This window comes from Gavia stellata, chromosome 8, assembly GCF_030936135.1.
Source record: "Gavia stellata isolate bGavSte3 chromosome 8, bGavSte3.hap2, whole genome shotgun sequence".
Taxonomy (NCBI): domain Eukaryota; kingdom Metazoa; phylum Chordata; class Aves; order Gaviiformes; family Gaviidae; genus Gavia; species Gavia stellata.
Window position 1 is genome coordinate 28,129,709 of NC_082601.1, and position 25,062 is coordinate 28,154,770.

The window sequence follows — 25,062 nt, forward strand, 5'->3', positions numbered from 1 at the left end:
TCAGTGATGGGCCCATTGGACTGGCAGCTGGACCCTTGGTTTGTATGCTGCATTCCCTCATGTTATTATATGATGTGAGGGGAGTGTCCTAAGCTGCCTATACCTCTTTTTGCTCAACTGTAAAGTGAAAATAATGATACTTATTTATCCCTGTAACTTTATTTACAATGACATCTACTGAACAGATGGTAAGCATAGTCCATACCCTTTTACTCTGTTAAGAGTACCTGAGCTTGCCAACCACTGACCAACTTGATTAGTAAATCTTTAGAACATTTTTATAGAACAAAATAAGCATGAAGGAATAAACGTTGTAGGCATAAGGAATAAACATTGTATTTTTAAAATATTAAATCACTGTGTTACAATTTCTCTGTGTTCTAAGAAGAACTGCATCATGAAGGATCTTACATGATATTTAAATCTTTCACAACTTGTGTGTTTCTTACAGCTTTCTCAGTAGGTCAATAACTTCCAGACCTTAAAATTCATTTAGCAAACATTTTCTCTAATGAAACAACCTCTCAGACTCATCTGAGCATCTTTACTGTCTATTTGCTACAACTACCGCAATTGCAAATAGCAGCAGCCATCACCTAAATGTGTTGAAGAAAGCACAGGATGGAATGGTGTCTTTATCACTGTGTTGAGTTGAACAAAGACAGATTATCTAGTGATTAGGGGTTTGGAATATTAATTAAACATCAAGGCTTTCAAATTAGCATCCCAGATGTTTGATCATTATGGTAATTCCCTGTTAACAGCATTCCCTGAAAGGCCTGAGAAACATTCCTCTAATTCTCCAGTGGCGAAAGGTTGAGGACCCTTAGGCTATTGAGCACTGAGCTCCTCTGCATCAATTATACAAGACATGGCCTTTTTAGCAAAATGGAGCCATCTTATTTAGTGAGCCTTCCATTAAGGAAGCTCTCAAACAGCTGCCTAGGTAGACAAACGCTTTCCTTACTAACACAGGCCTTTCCAAAACAAAGCACTCTGTTCCTTGCTGAATCAAGTCTCAGCAGCAACTACCTTTTCAGGGAGGGGTAGCACCAGCAGCTGGACCTGCTACATCTCCAGGGAAGCTGCCCTGTCAACCGCACTGTCAGCGTGTCTTCCTCTCCTGCCCTGGCCTGTCTAGGCATAGGAGTCAGACCATCTTCCTCAGCCCTTGCTCACCTCTGGTTGAACTGCCTTCCAACCAGTGCTACCTGTGTAGCCTTATCCTGAAAAGGTGAGAAGCTGGAACAAGTTCAAGTCATGCTCAGGAAATTATATGGATTGTCACTAGTTTCCTCTCTATATTACTTGTGCATCTGTATTACTACATTTTACAGAAACAACTTCTCCTGAGCCTGTGAGCTAATCTGGGAACAATGTCTAGTGTTTGCAGAGCACACTGACAAGAATGCAGATGGTTCTTTTAACAGCACAAGTACTGTTTGTCATAGTCAGCTCAGGAAGTGTGTTTGGAGAGCTATGCTAACAGCCAACCTGCTTACTACGATGGCATACTGCCCTCATACATGTGACCTTCTCAGTGCACTCAGGTCTTTGCGGTTTGTCATAAATTACCCAGCCAGGAATAATGGTAGCAATAACAAAACTCCTTTCACCTGGCAGTGATTTACCCCTGGTATTTCTTCCCTCAGTTCATGCTCCTGCTAACATATGAATAAAACACAACTTCATACATATGCCCAGAGCAACCTAAAGACTTTTCATCAAGCAATAGAGTCAGAGAAGGTAACAGGAGATCCAGACAGGATAGAACAAATTACCTGAGGTTCAAGGTCTCAGGTTATTCTCTTACAAGCTTAGTCAAACTTGAGTGCAATCTGAAAGGAATTTCAAGTGGAAAGGGGATGTACTTCAGTATTTTTCATTCTTTATTAGATCTTAATTCTGCACAGTCTGATTAAGGATTTTCAGCCTTTGCCGGGTGCAGCTTCAGAGTAGATATACTGCTGATCTGGACCAGTTGGGGTAGATTCCTTCTCCCGTTACGTGACAAGGAACTTATGTGCTATCTCAGATAGTGCTCTATAGAGGGCTACATTCACTTAGGGAAAACCTCTTTTCCAGCAGCCCTTAGTGCCCAAATACAAAGTAAGTGCCCACACATTGCTTGCAAAAAATGAATGGAAAATACCTTAACGTTCACAAAACCTATATAATCCTGCTACAGCTTTTATTAAAAAACTTACTATCTGTGTACTAACAAAATATAAATCTGTACTCAAAAGTATTTCCACTATTCACAACGTTCCTCTGGATTCTAACCAGGCACCCTGAAGGTCTCCATGCTGTGTTCCAGTCAACTGCAGATGTTGCTGCAAGTAGTCTATTTATTGGTGAAGTTTTCTATAAATCTCTTCCTTGCTCTCACAGAGGTTTTGCAAAACAGATTCAACCACAATCACACAGAGCAGGTATTGTTCATCAAGCTCTGGCCTCAACACTAGCTATTTCCACTTACCCGTCAGTTTTCCTAATGCACATTCTACTGTAATTCCATAACCCTGTTCAGGAAATACTTAGACATACTTTATTGGTCAAGTTTATGGAAGAAAAGAAGGGCATCCTAGAATATGGGCAACTACAGTCTCAAAAAGTCCACAGAGTCTTGAACATTAACAAACAGCTCTGTTTTTCACAGTAAAAAGCATGCCTAGAGTTTCCTGGATCTTGCTGGGCCTCACATTTATATTGACTGTATAGAGAAACAATTCTTAAATCTCTTGATGTGAGCAGCTTTGTGTTTTCAATGGCTGTCAACAGTCCATTAAAACTGGGCTAAATCTATCAGTAATTTATAGAGTGCTACAAAGCACTGGAAATTAAGGGGAAATTATCTTTTTCATAGCACTGTACACCTCCAAAACAATATACCACCAAGCTGATGTACCAAAATCAAACTGTTTAGTTAAATGTAACTGGAAATGGCAAATTTCCAGATAGCACGTTCTCCATTCTTCTACATTAAAGGACCTTGCATGTAGGGCTGCTTGATTTCTGCAGGCTGTAGCTAAGTGGTCTTGGGCACCCTGACGGTCTGCTATTACTACTGATCATTGAAATTAGCAGCTTTGTCCTTTTGACCAGTCAGTATTAGTTGGACAATACCAAAAGAGGCAATTGATCACATGAAGCTGCTCATGAAGAAGAGACAATATTAGTTAAATCTCCTCCTCAGCTGCCCCTTCTACCTCACTCTCAAGTCATTGTCACAATAGATTATGGAAGCTTAATGAGAATATTCATTCACAATTTAGCACTAAATGAGATTTTAGCACTAAATGAGATTTTAGCACTGCCTAGCAGTATTTTTCTTTCTTGTCTGACACCTATTTGAAAAAAAAGATGCTGCTTTGGATGGTGGGATGAAAGACAAGGTTGGCACTGGGTTCCAGGATACCATTCACTGCAGTCAGTATCAGGTCATGTACAGCAAGACCAGTCCCAGCAGTGAAACGCTATACTGAAATATTCCAAGTGCTTACTCAGAAACAACACAGACTGTGGTCAAAATATTCCCAAATGTCATTCACTTAACCTGGACCAAAGTTATAAACTGTGTTCAACAATTATCAGATATCATTTCACTCAGACAATTGTAACCCCAGACAATTTTCAGGTATGGCTTATGAACTAAGATGCTTGATGCAGGTTTGGCTTTATTAATTATCAACTGGCAAATGAAGAGTCACTTTTTGCCTTGTTTAGGTCTAATGCATGCTGTGATTGCCCAAATCTTTAGATCCACTGAGTCATTTAAATAATTGCCTCCGGCATAGTCCCAAGAAGCCTGCAATACAGAATTTTGTTCCATACAGTGGGGAACAAATAGCATTTCTATCAGCAAAGTACAACTTTTACATTAAGAAATGTCTCAGCACATACTACTTTGAATTGTTGATTTTGACATTTAAAGCAGATGTCAGTATCAGTTATGATTAAATGTGCAAGAACGCACATTTCTAAACCAGACCTCTAAAGATAACCTGAGCAGCACAGAGCCTTATTGTACAGGCTATAAGGTTTCCTCTCATCCCCTGACCACCTACATCTCTTTATACCTCCTGGGAGAGCAAAACAGGACCATCTAAACAAACATTAAGACATAAAATATATGAATACAAGACAACTACGTATTTTTATAGGTTGAAGGAAATTAAAAAACTAAAGTAGGGGAGATCTTGGGGAGTAACCTATAAAAACATTCCACCTTAGTATGTCATACCTTCTACTGCTAATTCTTTCCATCTTTCTTTGTTTGCTTGAATGATCTTCATCAAGTTGTCCTTAAAGCTCGTTAGGTCTACAGTTGCTAGAGAATTTTCTGTGTGAGTCCCTCCATCACTTGTACTTTTAAAACTGGGCCGTCTTTGTGCTTCAGCATTGCTTACTGCTCCCAAACTATTTTGGCTGCAGAAGGGAAAAACCCCTAAATTATGAACACATTCAGGCAATTTTAATAATACACAAGCTGTTAATTTGAATCAAATTCCTTAGGACCTACATGCAATCACTAACTCGAAACAATAGTTTTCACCAAGGAGTGCCTAAGATACAAGACATTTCTTCAACTAATGAAGCTGTAACCTGGGACCAATTCTTACCGACCTTTTTCCAGGGAATTCTTGAAAAAAAGGTGACAACTGAAAATATATTACTTGTAAGTTGTTTCTTGAAAGAATGTTTATGTAGCCATTTCGGAGCAGCTTATTAACTGTGTTTTTGAACAGTGAAGGGTATCTTTGGGGCTCACAGGAAAGATGTCTGATTGTTATTTGTCGGCCCATTTGAAAAACGCAAGACACAAAAGTATATGCCAGGTAAGTAAGTCCAGCTTCAGCTGAAAATTCTCTTCAAGGTACATGTGTTCAAGTGTAGTCAAAGCAGGATTTAGCACAGTGCCTTTAAAATCCACTTAAGAGCCACTGTAGCTACCTTACACGTAAGGTAAGGTAGAAGTCAAATTGATTATTTGTATGTGAATATGCAGATACATGTAAAGGTGGGAAAAAAAAGAATGAACTATCTTTTTTTCTTAGCATTAAAAAAATCAGACCTATTTCTGGCCTTGTACAGGTAATCATGTCATACCAAGTTTTATTTACTCAATTATGCTGTATAGTTTGTCTCATTGGAACCAAAGATATATGTTAATATGCATACGAATTGATTGCCATTAATCAGAAAATATAGTTGCAGTGAACGTAAAAGCGAGAACTGTGCAAGAAGAGTTAACTGTAATTTCCGTGTGCTCCAGAGATGTTGAATGGGATAGAATGGAAAGAGTAAGCTATAATTCTAATGTTTTCCAGGCACACAGTGAATGTCACACCATATACTCATGGCATCCGCCCAGTAGTGTTTGTGCAACTCTGCTGGCTCAGGTATTTCCGTATCATGCTATAGGCTCTCCACTCTCTTCGTAAGTGTAGCTCTTGATTCCTTACCAAGAAAAATTCCCTTTATCCTCCACCTTACACGAGGAAACTTTGCTGATCATAAGCCTTTGTTCATCTACCACTCAGTCATGAACATCAACCGAAAATGAAACCTGGAGCTACTAATCATTTGCAGCTGCTAATCACTCATTTGTGAAGAAATGAGTAGGTAAACAAGTTTGTTATCAATAATGCCTTAGTTCAGCACTGTTTCCCAAAACACTAAGAACACTGCCATGAATACCTACTGCTAGTAACTTCTACTTGATTCTAGTAACTGAAGTACCTGTAGAGTAAACTCATGATCAGAGAACAGCTAGGTTCATAATTTTGTTATTACAATCTAACTAATGGACAGCAAATGAAGAATTGCCCTGCAGTTATCATATTAGTAGCCTCAATGAAAGCTCAAATTACAGTTTTAAAATGAAAAAAATGTGGTAACAGAGGCAACATTTGTAAAAGCAGCATCTGGTTATTGAACGATGCTTTCAGCGTGGAGTCACTCAGGTAACATTGTCTGTCATAGCCAGTTTGTTTTGTAGACAACTTCTGTCATGATGCAAAAATCAGGAGCTTGATGGGCAAACCCCCCTGCATCTCACTTATGCTGTATTTAGATCTCTCAAGTGGAATATAAGTGGAATCAGTTGTGTCTCAAGTGTATATATCAAATAATACTAAAATGGAAAGGTGAAGAAGGAAAAGTGACCTACAGTGTAATAAAAACCAGAAAAAAACCTGAAACCACCTTCACCACCTCCACTTCCAACTGTGTCCCAGAAAGCAAAGAATGACTTTTGGTACTGCCTATTAAAATTATACTGAAAATGGCTCACGATAAGACAACTAGGAACTTCAATAATCTATTGCAAAGATTATAGTCAAAGGAAAAAAATTGTTGTTAGATATGCTGTAGAAAATCAACTTCATATTTTGTACGTGTGTATTCTGCTTGTTATTGTGTTTTTGTGTTTTTATATGCACGACCGTCCACAGTAATAGCATATTGCAATACAACATAGCACCACATGGTGGCAATACTGTACAGCTCTTTATGTTACTTTTCCAACTGTTAAAATAATTGTGCTAATTCTGAGAACGACATTATTATGTTAGTTTATGTTAGTTCAATAACTAAGCAGTGCATTCATACCTGGGTGTCCCAAATGCAGGACTTTCAGATTTTGACGCTTCCTCTATAAGAGGCATAACAATTTTCTCCATTGAGTCCGTAAGAAGAGAAAATGTTGGTTCTACTATGAAATCAATGAAACCTAAAGAAGAAAAAGAGAGAAAATCAGATTTTATGTTTTCACAGCTCTCAAATCTAAAAAGAAATACTTTATATCAGGCTGATTTTCTGACTGTAGTCCCGATTCAACATACTACATACCACTAGTATAATCTTGAGGAAAAAAGCACAACTAAAACCAGAAACACCTGAAGCTGTACAGATATAACTAGATATTAATAATTATAGCTTTTCATTCCTTTGTCTTGTAAATTTTATGCACTGCAGAACACACAACCTTTTGAAATAAATATTAATTATTGAATGAAGGGAAGCTACAGTTAAGCCAAGGGGCTAGAAGTCATATTGTCTCTTTTACCATTCAGATCTTCTTGCCAAGAAGTTAGTATTTCAAACTGCTGTTTATTATTCTGTGGAGGTAAAGTGTTATTTCACAGTGTGTAGGAGTGTTCTGTCAAATCAGTGAAGAGAACAAGTAATATCCTTAGGAGACAGCATTCATCCCACAGTTCTGAGATGTCAGCTCTGAACAATGTCTTTTACATTTTAAAGTGCTCATCAAGGTATGTAATGACACAGTGAGAGAATGAAGCATTATTCTCTGCTGAGCACTTAACAGGGAAAAAAAAAAAAAGCTAAAACATGAGCTAGCAATGGATTTCCACATGTCTTCATACTCTAACCGTGCAACGCAGCACAGTGCTTCAGCCTAAGATACAGCTTCCCTCCTGCAGTAGGTATGATGCTCAAGTACGTTGCCTTTCAAGTCCCAGTGAAATGGAATGAAAGGTCATTTTGAGGGACAACGTCAGACAGGATGACATGCTTCAGTTCAAGGATAAGACACTGTCACCTACAGAATCTCGCCCTGGCTACTGTGTTCACTCACATAAAAGGTACAGCTGTTGGTAGGACATACTGCTTTACTCAGTATGCTTCTAGGGTATCTCCTTGTAACTAGCCCCAGTGAGCTTTACCAATGTTTATCTCCTTATTATTGCTGATGGAAACAGGGATAAAGAGAGCTAAGACCTGCATTTCTGAAAATAGGAAGCTGAAGTTTGGCCACTGTTGACCAAAATGCAATTAGGATTGATGGGAACAGAATGCAGTGGTCCTTGTGAACCCAAGGAGGTTTGACCCTTTGTAGTTTGACCCTGCCACACTGACAGTCTTAACTGCAGTCCAGAGATCTGATGTATGAATTAGCTTTAAGTTGAGATGCATCTACAAAATGGTACCAGGCTTTCAGATTGTAGTAGAGACAGACCTGTGAGCTCTTGAGCAAGGGTCATTCTGTCTGAGGACATGATCTACCAAACTCTAAAGCATGTACAGTAAAAGTTGGGCTCATGTCCAGTACTTTGGTTAATCCCTCTCCTAACCCTCCGTGGCATCACATGTGCTGAAATAACTTCATGTTGTTTTGAGACCAGCGCATTTCTGCTGTAAGAGCATATGAGTTTGGTGAACAGATAGGTGCAAAGAAATACCTTCTATATGATAGCATTTGGAACATTTAAAATTCAAAATGCATATAAGAAATGTTCACATGATTTTACATGCTCCTAAACATACAAGAAAAAGAAAAACACAACTTGCCATTACCTATTTGGGACTGAGCTACCAAAGTAGACTTGCGGTCACAGAGTGGGGAAAACTGAAGACCTAAAGCAGCCTCCTTGTCTCCCTGCCAACAACAACGTTTCATATTATAAGCACATATTTGATAGAAGGACACAGAGACAAAGGAATCTGAACATTTTTAGTATTTATTCAACAGATTACTTTGTTCACTTATAAAAAAAAACAAGCCACAGGCAAAAAACCCCTCATTATTTATCTTTAAGTTTTCAGGAACAGTAAAAGTCAAAATTCTAACTTACATTTGACAATTTTTATATAAAGGAACTTATTGCAAGCAAGTTCTCCTCAAGAGCAAGGCATCTGCCAATGAGATTTAATATATATGAAGTCCTTCAATATTCAGTTTACTCCTGATGATCCCAGATGTAATGGATTGGAGATATTTAGACTTGTTTGTAATAGTATGCCAAACGCCAAGTGTTTCCTTCTATTACATTGGTTTATTCAACATGTAAAATTTCTTCAATGGATTTACACAGGTCAAGGGCATAATCTGACTAGAACTCATTGTCACTAGCAGGCATGTCTCTCTGCTGCTGAAGCCATAAAAAAGCACAAGCTCAATTTCATTACTGAGATGACTTGTACAAACCTAGTTCTGAAAATATTTCAACACCTAACACATTAAAAGAGTTTTTTTGTCATAACAGTCTTAACAGACATGGGGGTGTCATCTCCATGTTCAGCATGGTAGACCAACTGACTTGCAAAAGCTCAAAAAGAAAGTCTAGTGGTGCCAAAAAAAACCCTGAAGAGACATCTTTCAAAGGAAGCTATAATTTGTGTTGCTGGACAAATTTGTGTTGCTGGCCCTCAGAAGCACTGACATTGTACATATAGGAAAACTTAGTCTTTCGAGGAAAATGCTTCTACATATTACATTAGCCATGGAGAGTGCTGTTTCATGATCATCAGTGGGGAGCAGTACATAAATGTTTTCCCAAAAATCTCATCAGAAGCTGATGGATGAGGGGGGCAGTATCAACCTTGCTTAGTCTTTTTATCATACATCATTGAACTAGGTTTGGGAAAAGTTTAGAACTATAATACCAATAAAACCACTTCAGCCACAGGAACAGATGTAGCTCACAGATTGTGTTTCATGTGGAAGTGGAGAGTTTTATCACTATGGCCTTTAAATTTTATGCCCAAGTGTTCATAATTTGACTTCAGAGTGCAGAAGAATACATGAACGCTTACTACTAGGAACAGTGCTAGTGGTGTCTCCCTGTAAATGCAGGAGCCAGATTGTGATATAATATAAACTGGAGTGGTTCTAACAATTTCAGCCATCGCTGAATACCGGATTTCTAAAGCAATATTAGTTTTGTAATCTTCCCTTAACTGGGTATTAAAAAAGAGAAAATTCCACACTAGCAAAGAATCAGTTTGAATTTTTTAATGTGTTCAAGTAGCTCTTTATCCTAATTATGAATTAATTTGCAATTAATATAATACATAATTAATAAATGTCATACAAGTCTAAGTCTATTGTAAATTGTAATAATGGAGACAACATTGATATTTAAATTGATCATTAGAATTTCGTGAGATTTAAAAGAAAAAAATAAAAAACCTCACTGGACAAATTATCTTTTTGTGCTTTTGGATCTATTCAGACTGAGAGCCAAATGCTATAGAAGCTGTGATACTTCTTTGAGTGACTTGAACTATGTATTTCTTTATTTTTAAAGTTTTGTAATGGGTGGGTGTACTTCTATTTTAAACAAGTAGCTCAGATTTTCCTTGGCATTATGACACACTTTCTGTAGTTGTTGCTTTTAAACTTAAAGCGCTGTTTGGCTTTTTCCCTGAAGTTAACAGTGGCACGTATTTTAACTGTTAGCTGCAGTTAACAAAGTTTTTGTCTACTTGAATGTTCATTTTTTGCTGGTGCTTACTACTTTGAAAGCTGACTGTTAAAGCATTGGTTTTGCATCAGCAGTTTCAGGCTCTGCTGCTTTTTCCTGTAAGGCAGTAGAGTAGTTGAATTACTATTTTTAAAGAAAAGAAGAGGAGGAATTAGTGGGTTTTGTACACATTTGGCCTACTTCACCTTGGCTGACAGAGATTTGGAAATTGCAGCAATTTCCATCACACACACTCAGATCAACAGACCAGAGGATGCACAACCAAGCCAGTGCATCTAGGAAGCAGGAAACCTACTGTGTCTGCACTGCTCAGTGCACTTATTTATGTACAGTTACTTCATCACACGTTAAATGTGTTGGAACTACTCCACATATGCTGTTCTTAGTAGTATGTATAAAGAGGGATTCAGTTCCTTGCACACTCCTCTACAGCCTGACAGACTTTCACAATTCATACTGCTCAGTTGCAGAAATACATATATGGTGATTTGATTCTATTGCTAAATGCCTTCTCAAGTCTTTGAGGAGCTTATTTGGGGTCCAGTTACTTCTTCTAATGAAAGGCTAAAGGAATAACTAAAACATTAGCTGATCCTATGCACTCAACGACCAGTGTGGTACTGTTTATTGCTAATGCTACATTCACTTGACTGGACACATTGCCTCACTGTCCCATGGGCTCTGTCTAGTCTGCCTCTCCGTGTCTAAGATGTTTTTACAGTTGGTCATTTCTGACCTTTTCAAGTAATATATATCAGGGGTAATCTGTTCCTCCTTTTTCCTCTCAAGTTCAAAATCCTCATCATTTCCATTTACAGAAGCAGACACAAACTCATGACTCTACTCAGTATTTCCACAAAACTTAGTCTGTTCATTATTTAGATTAAGGCACCAACTCTCCAATCTGTCTCCCCAGTGCAAAGCCCAAAGTCAAGGATGTCCCAATGCTCCCTCTGGAGAATTTGTATAAAGAACCTCTAGGAATGGAGCAAGAACCTTCTAGGGCAGATGGGCCTAACCACCTCATGGTTTATCATAATGACTTTTTTATTCTCTGATCCCTTTTTCCAGTGTGACCCATCTGATTTGAAAATGTCAGCGTATAGCAAAATAACAACAATCAAGATAAGCAAGACATACATTGTTCTGTTATCTGTATTAACCATTTTTAAAACCTGTGTGTAACTGTAGAAACTGTGTAATACCTAAGCTGTATTTTGGTTATCAATTGTACTTCAGTAACTGTTATGTTTAAAATGTGCATGGTCACAAATATTCATTACAGGGACAGTATTCCCTGATTGGAGAAATGTTTTTTTTCACCTGCTGTGAGTAAAAAAATGGCAGCAGTGACATCAACAACTACTGGGCTTTCTCTTTGAATTCAGTATCTCATAGAAATGAAAAGACTTTCATAAAGGTATGTCTTCATTTTTGTGTTAGGATATATGCCCACAGCGTTAACAGGATGGTACTGTCTAAACCTCTGGCTTTGGATCAGGCTGTTATGAAAGCAAAACCTTCAGATCTATGTGGCATATGCATGGCAAGCACTGGCACAGAAAAGAAATGGGAAGGCTATCTGAAATGTGAAATGGAGAAAACTTTTTGCCTTCTTTGCTGAACATGAATTCTGCCTATTTTCAAGTCCCTCATCCTACCCTGCTGGTGCTTCGTTTTAAACTCAAAGCATATATAAATCTCTGTCTACAGAATGAAAACAGCTTGACAAGTTATATTATTATTGAAAGAAAAAAAATGCTGCAACACTCAGAATCCTGGTATCAGCTGAAATAGATATAGAGCTATAACAATTTCGTCTTATTCACGCACAGATAAGTTGAATTAATGTCAGTGGTATGTATGAAGAGTAAGGAATATATACTACTGACTATGCTTGTCAATCACAACCAACACCATCCTTGCTGGCAGACTTATGAAAAGATTTAATTGTGTAACCATTGCTTCTTGAACTAGATTTATTAAAAGATTTTAAAAATGGCACCTGTCGAAAAAATTCTTCCATCAGGGCCATGGTCCACCGGTAGTGCAGTTCCCAGGATTTTGCTGGATGGCTTATGTCTGCTGCATGTAGAATCAAAGACATGGCTTTGGCTTTGTCTACCCTGTCAATTCAAGGACATGCTCCAATTATCTCAAAACAAAAGCAACTATTTAAATTCTTTCTTGTACATGAGCTCATTGAAAGACTATAGATAATGAACAGAATGGAAAATAACTTACCCCTCTGTCTGCTGTAGAGTATGTCGCATCGTTTTAATTTGTTGAAAATGACCTGACATATCTGTAGACAAGACCATCTCAATGACCAAGCTACGCAACTCCCTAAGAATAATTAAAAGTAAAATGACTGATTACAATTCATTTATTCTATGTATGGTACATTTGTTTAAGCAGTACTTGTTAATTTATAACTTTCTAACCAACATCACGGGTTTTATTATGGTTTAAAAAACATTTAAATAAATTATTAACAACCTGAACGTTGTATCCTAAAGGGATTCTGTGAAAGCAATGTACTTCAGAAAATGCACTCTGCAATCTTTATTTCAGAGTCACACTGTTTTGTAATTCCTCTTTTCTAGTGTATAAACTAAAATTACATGCAGTTCTGTTACCCATTATAAGTCTTTCCTTATTTTTCCAACCGTAGAGTATTCAAAAAACCAGTTGGTCTCTGGGCTTACCACCACACAACAGGGTACATATATATATATGTGTCTTTTATTACTGTCCTCATATTAGTGCAGAGCAGGCGTAACACTAAACCTAGGAAGAAGGCTGTGGAAACACCCAGAAGAGCAAGAGGTATTACATGTGAAACACTATCAACATTATACCAATATATGAACATAATGACAAACTACCCTTCATCTCAAAAATACCTTAATGCCTATTTCATGAATCAGAACAAGTTCAGGATTTATAGTTTAACGATCTCCTGGTATTATGGTCAGAGATGTTGGCTTGTTCATCAGCTTTCTATGAAACGGATATGAAAATAGTAAAACATAATTCATGTAAGAAAGTGTATTAATTATCATTGTATATGAAAATACATTAATTTTGTCAAAAATAATTAGTGATTTGGAAAATTCTGTTTCCTCAATGTAGAAGGAGTGTATATAGACCATGTAGGAGTCTACTGGGTCTTTATTTACATGCTTTTTAAATGGCCGAGGAGGATTTATGTGCAAGAGTGTTGCTTAGATGTATATCGAGGACAGTTCACCACATTAAATCTTTGATTATGTAGCATACATCTTCATGAGCACACTCCGAATCTTCAGGATGTCCAAGTATCAATTACAACAGTAGAATCCTACTTTAGTCATTCTCACTGATCTTTCATATTGTATTCATATCTTTGATTTATTTAACAATGCATTTTTTTCAAAGGACTATGTTTTAAAGAGGTAAATTGCAGTTTTCTTTAGGGCTGCTAGAATAGTTTGTTATAAAAACTATCAAGACTACTTTTGAGCCAAACTAATTGCATATTTAAGCTGACACTCCTCATTGATTTTTGTGTATTTATTCCTGATTTGCTTTGATGTAACTGGATACAGACTCAGTCCTCTCACTTCCTCTCAATAATATGTGACATAGCTACTTGTGTTTAGAAAATGTCTTACCTTATCTGACCTCATAATAAGATATTAATTAATTTGCATCCCAACTGTTCCTCCTCCACATTGCTTTGAAACTGTACCCTTCAAACACAGCCAAACCATTAAAAAAAAAAAAAAGGGAAGAAAAAAAAGAACAGCTAACACTGCATGAAAACTGAGGGCTCTGCATTGTTCAACCCTGTTGTTTGTAAGACTGAAATAGTTATCACTTCCCCTTTCTATGGGAGATTTTCCTAGGAACTTTCCGTGTCTGAACTTTTAAGAGTAATCAGAAATAAGCCCACCCTTACTACACAAGACAGACAGAAAGCAAAACACTGCTTCCAGTAGATTCACACAGCGATGGCAGGAGACAAACCCTAATTCTTACCTCCACCACCTGAGTAAGGATCAAACAATGTAGCACTGTCCTCCTCACACATTTGTGAAGATTTCAGGCCACTAAAAAGCTGCTTAACAGCAAAGGAGAGGCTCTCCACCTACAGCCTGTGGTTGTTTCTTGCCTGCGCTGCCATCCATCATCAACAGAGAGATGGAAAATTCAGAAGTGACAGGGAAACGTTAAATAAAGCTTTACGAGAGCTATGAATGCTACTACCATTGCACAGAAGATTACTCTTGGACTTAAACCATTCCCAAAACATTTCCCAGAGAAAAAAGACCCTCTCAACTTCCATACTGAAGGAAACGTCAGCTGGTCTCATAGGTAACTCCTAGACAGAAATCTCTGCCCACTTCATCAGGCAGTCCACAGCTACAGGCTTTGGCATAATACAGTTAGCGTTGCTCATGCTACCAAGGCAAAAAGATATGCAGGTGTTGCCATCTTCAGTTCTATGATGGGAAGTGATAACCATATTCACGTACAGCACATAGCGGTTTTTTGGGGCTCACAATTCGAAGATTACTGGGTTGGAGTATACAATCTCCACCTTTCTTAAGTAAACTGTCATGTCCTGTGCTGCCATCCTTTCTTAACCCTCCTATATCCATATGTCCTATGGATAGGATACTGTAAAAAAAATAGATGCAAGATGATGTGAAAAAATTACATGAATAATGCTGTAATAAACAAGAGCCAAGGTGTGGCACATGAATTTCTTGGAAAAGTAGTTAACCAATAAACAGAAACCAGCTTTACCTAGCTTTGTCCATGACAAAGACATTTAGTCAGCAGGAAACTAATGAGAAAATGCAGGAATAGGCTAAGATGAGCAAAAGCAAATTGGGAACTGAAGACATAAGGTTCATGTTGCAAGTTACAGCAATCCTGCTTTCCTCAGACAGAAGATTCCCAAGGGAAGTTGTGAAAGAAAAGCTGTTCATTACACATTGTATATAATGCATATTGGTTTTTAGTCTTTTTTATATAATCAGGCAATATATCAACATATGCCTTATGACAGGAATGGTTTGAGACATTAATACCACCTGACCACCTATAACTGTTGACATAAAACATGGGGTGCTAGAACACCAGAAGCCTGGTAAATCAAAGGAGAAAGGGGACAAAAAGAGATCCTTCTTTAGTTATTTAGGGGTGCTAAGTGAGAGAAACAAGACAGTATGGAAGCCTGGAATGTATTTTCAGAGTTGAGAAAAGGGTGAGAAAAGACTATGAATCCATAGACTATTATCCACAAAGGACATCCTCATCAGAATGCTGGCAGTGTTTCCCTGCTCAGACCCAAACCCTATATTTTAAACTTAATTGAAAGTGACAGTTTATTAGTGCATTTATCATCTTAATGTTAACGTGCAGAAAAGAAACTGTATTACTATAAAGTCATTCTCAGTCATTTTACTTCATCTTGCTGAAATAATTAGCGGAACCACAGTTTAAATAGGCAGGGGTATTAAATTTTTAAAAAATGAAATTGCTGCAACTCAAGAAAACAGATCTGACAGTAGTCAAGAAATTAATCAGGGCCAGGAAGTATATTAAAAAGTTGAACAAATTATAATTTCAATTTGCTGCCAATTGGATTCAGTGCAAACTTCAAAACTGTTAGTCTAGCAGCATGAATTTCAGTATAGAACCAAGAAGTTCACTCTAGTAATAATTAGAAAATTGAAGAGCTTCTTTTAAGTGGCTAACAGATCTATCATTGCACCAATGAACAACTGTATCTGATGACAGGGTAACAGGTATTTTTGGATATTAGAAATGAATACCAGGAAACCATAATTTCCATGACTGACCCTCTAAATTAAGTATCAGACTTCAACAGATTGTGCAGGTTCTCAGACTGGCACTTTGGAAGTTAGCAGTTTGTTTGAAAGTACAGACTGTAATTGCCTAGCTAAGTGACATAACATGGAAGTGAGTGTCCTCGTTTAGTTGCTTGAGCTAATTAGTCAGTTCACACATCTCTTCTAAGTTGTACTGAATAGCCCCAACAAGAGACCACGAATTCTACTTTCTCTGATTGCCAAATATCACCAACTTCAAACTGGCTGCATATAATAGTGGACTGGATCGTGCAGGCACTGTATACAAACAAAATTCGCAAAACCAAAATAAAATCCTCCAGGAAATCCAAACTGGGTTACAGTGAGAGCAGATTGAAAAGCAAGTGCAAACACACCTAGTCTGTGATTGAGCAGCTTCTGAAGGAACGTGGTAGTTTATCACAGGTTCAAAAACCACGGAGAAATGAAATGCAACAGAAGTTAGAGAAAAGGGTCCATAATACAAAGAAAAAGAACTGTGGGAAGACCAGACCAAGCAATCTATACAGAGAAGATTGTGCTTCAGAAATGTGAAGACTATCACCTTCCTCCCTCTCACAGAATCACAGAATCACTAAGGTTGGAAAAGACCTGTAAGATCATCGAGTCCAACCATCAACCCAACACCACCATGCCCATTAAACCATGTCCCGCAATGCCACGTCCACATGTTCCTTGAACACCTCCAGCGATGGTGACTTCACCACCTCCCCGGGCAGCCTGTTCCAATGTTTCACCACTCTCTCAGTAAAGAAATTTTTCCTAATATCCAGCCTAAACCTCCCCTGGCACAACTTGAGGCCATTCCTCTTGTCCTGTTGCTAGTCATTTGGGAGAAGAGACCAACACCCACCTCTCTGCAACTCCCTTTCACGTAGTTGTAGAGAGCGATGAGGTCTCCCCTCAGCCTCCTCTTCTGCAGACTGAACAACCCCAGTTCCCTCAGCTGCTCCTCATAAGACTGGAGCTCCAGACCCCTCACCAGCTTCATCGCCCTTCTCTGGACACGCTCCAGCACCTCAGTGTCCTTCTTGTAGGGAGGGGCCCAAAACTGAACACAGTAGTCGAGGTGCAGCCTCACCAGCACCGAGTACAAAGGGACAATCACTTCCCTACTCCTGCTGGCCACACTATTTCTGATACAGGCCAGGATGCTGTTGGCCTTCTTGGCCACCTGAGCACACTGCTGGCTCATATTCAGCTGGCTGTTAACCAGTACCCCCAGGTCCTTTTCCGTGGGGGAGCTTTCCAGCCACTTGTCCCCAGGCCTGTAGTGATGCATGGGGTTGTTGTGACCCAAGTGCAGGACCCGGCACTTGGCCTTGTTGAACCTCATACAGTTGGCCTTGGCCCATCGATCCAGCCTGTCCAGATCCCTCTGAAGAGCCTTCCCACCCTCCAGCAGATCAACACTCCCACCCAACTTGGTGTCATCTGCAAACTTGCTGAGGGAGCACTCTATCCCCTCATCCAGATCCTCAATAAAGATATTAAACAAGACCAGTCCCAAAACTGAGCCCTGGGGGACTCCGCTTGTGACCGGCCGCCAACTGGATTTCACTCCATTCACCACGACTCTCTGCGCTCGGCTGTCCAGCCAGTTTTTTACTCAGCAAAGAGTGCACCTGTCTAAGCCATGAGCCACCAGTTTCTCCAGAAGAATACTGTGGGAGACAGTGTCAAAGGCTTTACTAAAGTCCAGGTAGACAAAATCCACAGCCTTTCCCTCATCCACTAGAGGGGTCACCTGGTCATAGAAGGAGATCAGGTTGGTCATAGAAGGAGATCAGGTTGGTCAAGCAGGACCTGCCTTTCATGAACCTGTGCTGGCTAGGCCTGATCCCTTGGTTGTCCTGCACATGCCCTGTGAGCGCCCTCAAGATGAACCTCTCCATAATCTTCCCCGACACCAAGGTCAGGCTGACAGGCCTGTAGTTCCCTGGATCTTCCTTCTGGCCCTTCTTGTAGATGGGCGTCATGTTGGCAAGCCTCCAGTTGTCCAGGACCTCCCCTGTTAACCAGGACTGTTGATAAATGATGGAGAGCGGCTTGGCAAGCTCCTCCGCCAGCTCCCTCAGCACCCTTGGGTGGATGTCATCAGGCCCCATAGACTTGTGAGTGTCCAGGTGGCATAGCAGGTCATTAACCGCTTCCTCCTGGATCACGGGGATTTTATTTTGCTCTCCATCCTTGTCTTCCAGCTCCTTCTTGAATAACATCCAGCCTTCCTGGACCCCTTTGCCCTTCAGGACCGTCTCCCAAGGGACCCTCTCAACTAGTGTCCTGAACAGGCCGAAGTCTGCCCTGCGGAAGTCCATCATAGTGGTTTTGCTGAACCCCCTCCTTACCTGCCCAAGAACTGAGAATCCTATCATTTCATGGTCACTAAGCCCAAGACGGCCTCCGACCATCACTTCTCCAACCAGTCCCTCTCTGTTCATAAACAGCAGGTCAAGCAGGGCACCTCCCCTTTTTTCTGTTGCAGTTCACTGGAGCAATATGTATAAACATCACACACCTGGAAACCATACGCTCCTCTTTCCTTTGGGAAATACTTTCTTTCACAGGAGTTTCTATCCTATCACTCTTTTCCCCAGTGGCATAACAAAAGGGGACAACTGTGATGCATTGTACTAGCTGGATGCCAGATTTCTGTCAGCTGGAGCAACTGCATGTTGCTGCAGGGATTCCCAAACTATATTCATTTATGGTGGTCTCCAGTGATACAGGAGCCAGGACTGGGGAAGCACTTAAGTGTCTTCAAGCCATCCTTAGTCCAGCCCTGAGCTGAAATTCAACTGAAGAAGATTTGCCCCTTTCTACCTGGAAGCATTCTCTGGTAGGACACAACATGAAACAACACCACTTCAAAAAAAATATACTCAAGGCAACATGTCTGAAGATTTGAAAATCATTACCTCTCTACACTGGTGGTTTTAAAAGACAGAATACCAGCCTCTGACGGCTGTCTACTGGCATAATCATGTTCTCCATACTCAATAGCTAGGACAAACAAAAATAGGGTCACGGAGACCTATCAGCCCCAAAACTACCAGGCCCAAAATAGTTCCAAGCAGAGCCAGGCTGACTCATGTTGGCAATGAAAATCTAGGTGTATATGACAATTATTGCTGAAGTTTACAATTTACTTCCAGAGATCCTTCTCCAGAACTAAATTTACAACACAAACTTTATAATAACTAAATCCAAATGAGTCGCCTCTGAGAAGAAATCTTTTATGAGAATGAAAAAGTGTACCCTTCCTCTCTCACTTTCTATTAAATAAAAAATTAATAATAATTTAATATGAAGTGGTTTGGAATAGCTACAGAAAAATAATGAGGTGAAAACCAAAAGGGTCAGCTGCCTTATATTCAACAAATGCTTTATTTAGGGGTGTTCTGATCATGTAGATAAGTAAAACCATGTAAATCTACCATGTAAAACAGTCCTTCATCTATAAATATACACCACACCAAAATTTGATCTGACATTCACATATCCCTTCATAAATGTACAGTTTTGTGAAAATATAAATAAAGCAGAGTATAGCTTTGTTATTCATGGCGGCACCATTCACAGTGGGAGAATTTCCTGAAAGCAGAACATCTCTCTGACTTCACAGTCCACCTGTTTAAAACTTATTTTTAGGATCTCTGAATAATACCTGTGTTTACAGAAACATACTGAAGACTCATATTTTAAGTGCTAAATGTAGCAATCAAAGATATACAGAGGTAACATGTCCTTTATAATAATGGAGAAAGTCTTATCTCTAACACTTGTTCATTTTGGTCTTACAGGTCTTCGTATTTGTGACATATCAATTATGATCCTGGTGCTTGCAGCTGGTCAAATTTTCTTCAGGAATTACAGTAAATTTAAGAAGAAAAAAAAGAGATTTCTGTAGTGCTTCTAGACCTTTACTTTATATTTTTGGATTCTCCAGATGATTAATTTTTTAATGCTTAACCAAGATGTGACAATGCTGTGCTATGTTACACAGCAGAAATCCCAGAGGCAGTAGTGCTCAAGCTGGCAGCAGAGTGTAACTCTGCACTGAGGTTTTAACACACTGTTAGACAAAGGTAACCTAGCTCAAGAGGGGCAGCACTGTGGTTTTCCTGAAGAGCTGTCTCACCTGAGACATGGTCCACACAGTCCAACACTGTGCCTCATAAATGCACAACCTCACTTGGAAAATTATATGGAGTCTCCCAAACAGTACTTCTTTACACCACAGCAAGCTTTCCTAAGCTCTAAATATCCATTACTCCTTCCAGTGCAAAAGTTTCTTCCTGCAATTTGAACTCCTAAAATAGATTCCACAGGGAAGGCCTGGTGATTTTTATTATTTTTAAATACTGGAATTAAGTTTGAATGTCACTGTCACTGTAGGTCTTACCTCCAGTCATCTTTGGTTAAATTTGCCAGGATGTTCATCTCTTCTTCTTGCATGAGTCTATAAGCAGCACTTACATGATGATTTTCAAGAACAGAACGATCATTGTACAATATTGCAACATCTGACCTAGTGTTAAAAAAAAAAAAAAAGGCAGAATTTGCAATAGCATTCCGGTGATAGCACTGGGGAAGGTAGGACTGTGCATTCTTTATGAGAACTATTGACTAGGTATATATCAAACTATGCTTATTTGTTCCTAATGTATCAAATACTAATAAAGTTTCCATCCTAAATGCATAAAATATTATTATTACACCATTGTATATACTGTTTGTGGGAAGTCATACTTTTAAACATGTAATGTTTTATTTATATAACTGTAACAAAAATTTGTGAGATCTTTGAGCTTCTTCACTGTAGATAGGATCGTAGAGCAACATAAATGCTCTAATTAGGCTACTCAAGAGTACTTTTTGGTGACAGAACCTTTTAAAATGCATTGCATTCACCAACAGAGGGGGCTCCACACACAGCATGGCTATTAAGAAGTTACTACGCCTGTTCTGAGAGGGATGTGCTTTGGCCCATGTCACTCATAATCAGAAGGAGCTGTAAATAATAAAATATTTAAAAAGTTCAATTTCATATGTTTTAAACGGCTGTCATCTTTTGTAAGAAAAACAGCCAAACCATGAGACTTATAACAAAGGAATGGAAGAGATGCTAAGCTGAAATGTAACTGCACTCAAGTGCTTCCTAAAGCCAGATGCTTACCACAATGTTAGCACCCTCGACAGTATCTTTTCCCTCTTAATTAAAGACTAACCTACGATACCAAAATTACATACAGATTTTCACAAATTTTGATGTGGTATGGATTTATCATACTGATACCAAAGACTTAAACAATTTAGTTAGCATACAAAGAAAAGACCCCTTTGTGCAAACTTTGTACAGATAAGAAGATACTGCATCAGATGAACTGGGCTGGCTGTGGTGACTGGTTGTTTTGGGTTATGTTGATGTTGTTTACCTTGAGATAAACAGTATACTGAGATATAGCACCCTGGAGGAGTTTCTAGGTCTCCTGATAACAGCTGATATACAACCTTGAGACTTGGTATTGTCTACATACCTAACAACAAAGTCAGTGAAATGCCCCAAATGGGTGTCCTAAGGCTGACCTACCTCATTATAATGTTAGAAACCACACCTCCGAGCTAGAAAAGCCCCCAACTCAAATATGCCACCTACTGTCTGGGCATGTGTAGTGAATTAAAAGAGAACTGTATCTTTAAGATGAAGTAAGAAAGGTACTAACCAATAGTTAGTTAAGGGGTGGGACCAGTAGGCCTAACTAACTTCATTAACTGTTTAAATACTTGTCATGATTTCAACCAGGTGTGCATGCTAGGAAGAAAAATCCCCCATGCCCCCAGTGCTGCAATAAACCAATGTCAGCTTTCTAAACTATCATTTGGTTTGGAGAATTTTCTTGGTTACAATTTTTGGTAACAATACTTAGCTTCAAACTTCATTAATTCTTGGGGAATTTGTTTTCCCAAGACCTGATCTGACCAAGCAACCTTAGATCTCCCCTCTCTGCTACACTTCTGTTCTGATAAAACTATTCCTGAGTATTTCAATTTGGTCAACTGAGAAGTCTGTACTAGAAGGAAGGTGTGATGATTTAGCAGCGCAGCTTACTATAATATTAATAAGGTATACTCAACCTCTTGTTCTGTTGAGCAATAGTATATATTCAGTGTAACCACCCACGTGTATGGTATGGTACCAAAGAATCTAAAAAATTAAAATATGATTGGAAACTCTATTTAGAGGGAATAAACCATAATCTACCTTAATAATTAATATGTTTACATCTATAATCCTACTAAAATCATGGGAAAATCTGTGATTTGCCAATCACATATGTTTATGAAGCACAATTTGACCCACATAGCTACTTATGGCTAGTTTTAAACAGTGCTAAGATTTGCTATGACAGCCATTTCATCAGCTTTTCTCAGGCAAAAGAAGCCTGGAATCATGGCCCTGGGATGCCACACCAGGGCCAAGTTCCACTAGGAGGGAACAATAAGCTTCATCACAAAACAAATACCTGTTTGCAAGTACGCCCAAGTAAAATTCAAAGGCTAACAACTTAATTAATTTTCCACTTTTGCAATACTTCAGAGCAAAATATTAAGGACAAAAATAGAAAAGTAATATAAACTTGGAATAAAAAAAAAAAAGTTTATTTTTAGCCAGACTATGTTGAGGGAGAAAAGAATTATGTCTTTATTTCAGCTCTAGATCTGGAATTTGTTCATTATTGAAGGGCACATCTCAGGGCACAAGTATGTTATGGATTTCATTTAAACGTAACCATGGGGCACTTTACCTGTATAGGTGAGTCCAAGGATGCTTCTGTTCAAAGTAGCAGCATTTTTAACACAGAGCTGTTTTGTTAGAATATGCCAGAGCTTTGTTGGATTTTTTTTTTAAAGAGCAGGTAAAGCAGACTCCTCAGCTGAGGATACTAAAAACGAAGTATAGCCTAGTGTGAGAGAACAATAAGATGCTTTGTACTAGGCTAAGTATCAGGTGTACCATTTATCACCCAATAATTGATTGGTCAGTGATTTTCCTTTGATAAGCAGAAAATATTTTAAGGGAGAGAGGTATATGCTGTTGTTGTGGACCAAAGGCTAGGATGACATGCTGCGCCTGCATGAGAATACAGCTAGCCTGACTTTCAAACTGGATTTCTTTCTAGACTTGTTTTGCGTAACTACCGCAGATGCTGTCAAAACATACTAGGAGAGGACTCGTGGTAAGTATTTCTAAAGCTGTGCTTGAAGGTTTCTCCCTCTGTACTAGGACCCTGTAAGTTTAATACACAATTTGAAACAACATGTAGCAACTGAAGCAAGTGCAGACACATTGCTGGAAGTGAAGTGGTATTTTTCTGGGGACACTGTGGAAGAATTTTTTGCGTTGAAAGTATCAGAATTTAAGTGAGCAAATAGAGGGGTGAGGGGTTTTCAAGTCCGTGTTCTGAATCTTTTTGAAATCTCTCTTGACATATCAACTCCAAAATATAATGATTTCAAACACTATGGAACTAACTCCTTACTTTTCCGCGCTGTCTTTGTTCACGTGAGCAGTCCCATTAACTGTACGGAGGTCAAGGAAGCAACTTGTAAAATCAGGAATGACCTGGCTACTTCTTGGCTTTATCAGTAAGAGGTATGAAACAGTTCAGACCAATGAACAGCAAACTCCAGATATCACACTTCTTACGAGACCACTTCGCTTACCTTGTCTGAATATGAAAATTGTTTGTGGTCCCAGTATGTTCATAATCATGGACGGCAGCTGCAAAGATCATTGCTAGAATTTCCAGTTCTGTGAGCCAGTGCTGGTAAAAGAAAAACAAATCTTAGCCATATCTTCTATAATAGCCTAATTCAGATTAAACACTACAGTACTGGAAATGTTTTGCATTACCTTCAACTTAAGTAAACTTTATTCTTGTCTTATTCCAGGTAACTATATATCCGTAACACATCAGTATTATACAGTAAAAGAACTCTTTGTACTTATTATGATTACTCTAAGACCAAGTTAATGTCCTTATGGTCACTAGCAAAGTAAATATTGGCAGCCAAAAATATAAGAAGATATTAAGATAATTACATGGTATACTTTGTAGGTGTTTTGAGTAGGAAGTATCTAATCTGCTAGCCCATACATGGCACTTGCCAAATTATGGTACATTCATCTAAAAACTTTATATGAAGTTAAGGTTATAATTTGTCTCTTAGTGAACAATATATAGAGTTCATAATAAATTCTAGGTACAACATCAGCATTAACTGTATTTTACCAGTATACATAGCACTAAAATTAGGCCCATGGGAGATTTTTCTGTTCTAAATTTTATCATACTTTGTACTAATGCATAAAAAGGGTGTATAAGGCCAGTATACAGTTACACAGAACAAAAGGTAATACAGGTCATGTATACAAAATAATGCAGACCCTAGAATTTTGTGTACTTTTATACCTCTTGCTAACTGAGGCCGTTCTGTATTGCTCGGTTTGTAAAATAACCGCTGTTATTTTATCTTTCAAGTTCTATTTCTTGAATGATAGATCATACTTGAGGAGAAAATTTACTCCATCTAAAAATGGGGGCAGAAAAATCATAAGATAATTAACCCCCGCAGTCATAGGACTGATTAAGTCAAATGCCAGTCAAGCATCTCCACACATATTTCAGATTTTTTTAGTGTAGAAGTAAGCTTCTGTATTAAAGGATCGAAGATTTATCTCATCCTTATGCACCCATATATGCACATACATGTGTATGAATGGGTATAAAATGTCTAAGCTGCCAGAAGTAGTATAAGCTGCCAATACTAGTACTTCTTTCAAAGAAGAAAGGAAACAGTCCAGATTCATAAGTAATGCGAGAATAATGAAATAGGTCACGCAGCAGCAAAATAAGACTGCTGAGGAACAACAAGTACCGACT

At 38.6% G+C, this 25,062-nt stretch overlaps 1 protein-coding gene across 2 annotated transcripts in view; it reads right to left on the minus strand.

Moving 5' to 3' along the window:
• The window catches only part of PDE1A (phosphodiesterase 1A), a 163,688-nt gene that overhangs the window by 13,978 nt on the left and 124,648 nt on the right, over nt 1-25,062 (minus strand). For both annotated transcript variants that reach the window (XM_059820138.1, XM_059820139.1), the window contains 7 exons: nt 23,843-23,943; nt 20,520-20,645; nt 12,474-12,575; nt 12,235-12,355; nt 8,320-8,401; nt 6,613-6,733; nt 4,244-4,428 (listed from right to left, as the gene is read on the minus strand). In XM_059820138.1, the coding sequence (XP_059676121.1) occupies nt 4,244-4,428; nt 6,613-6,733; nt 8,320-8,401; nt 12,235-12,355; nt 12,474-12,575; nt 20,520-20,645; nt 23,843-23,943 (838 nt within the window). The remainder of the gene's footprint in view (nt 1-4,243; nt 4,429-6,612; nt 6,734-8,319; nt 8,402-12,234; nt 12,356-12,473; nt 12,576-20,519; nt 20,646-23,842; nt 23,944-25,062) is intronic.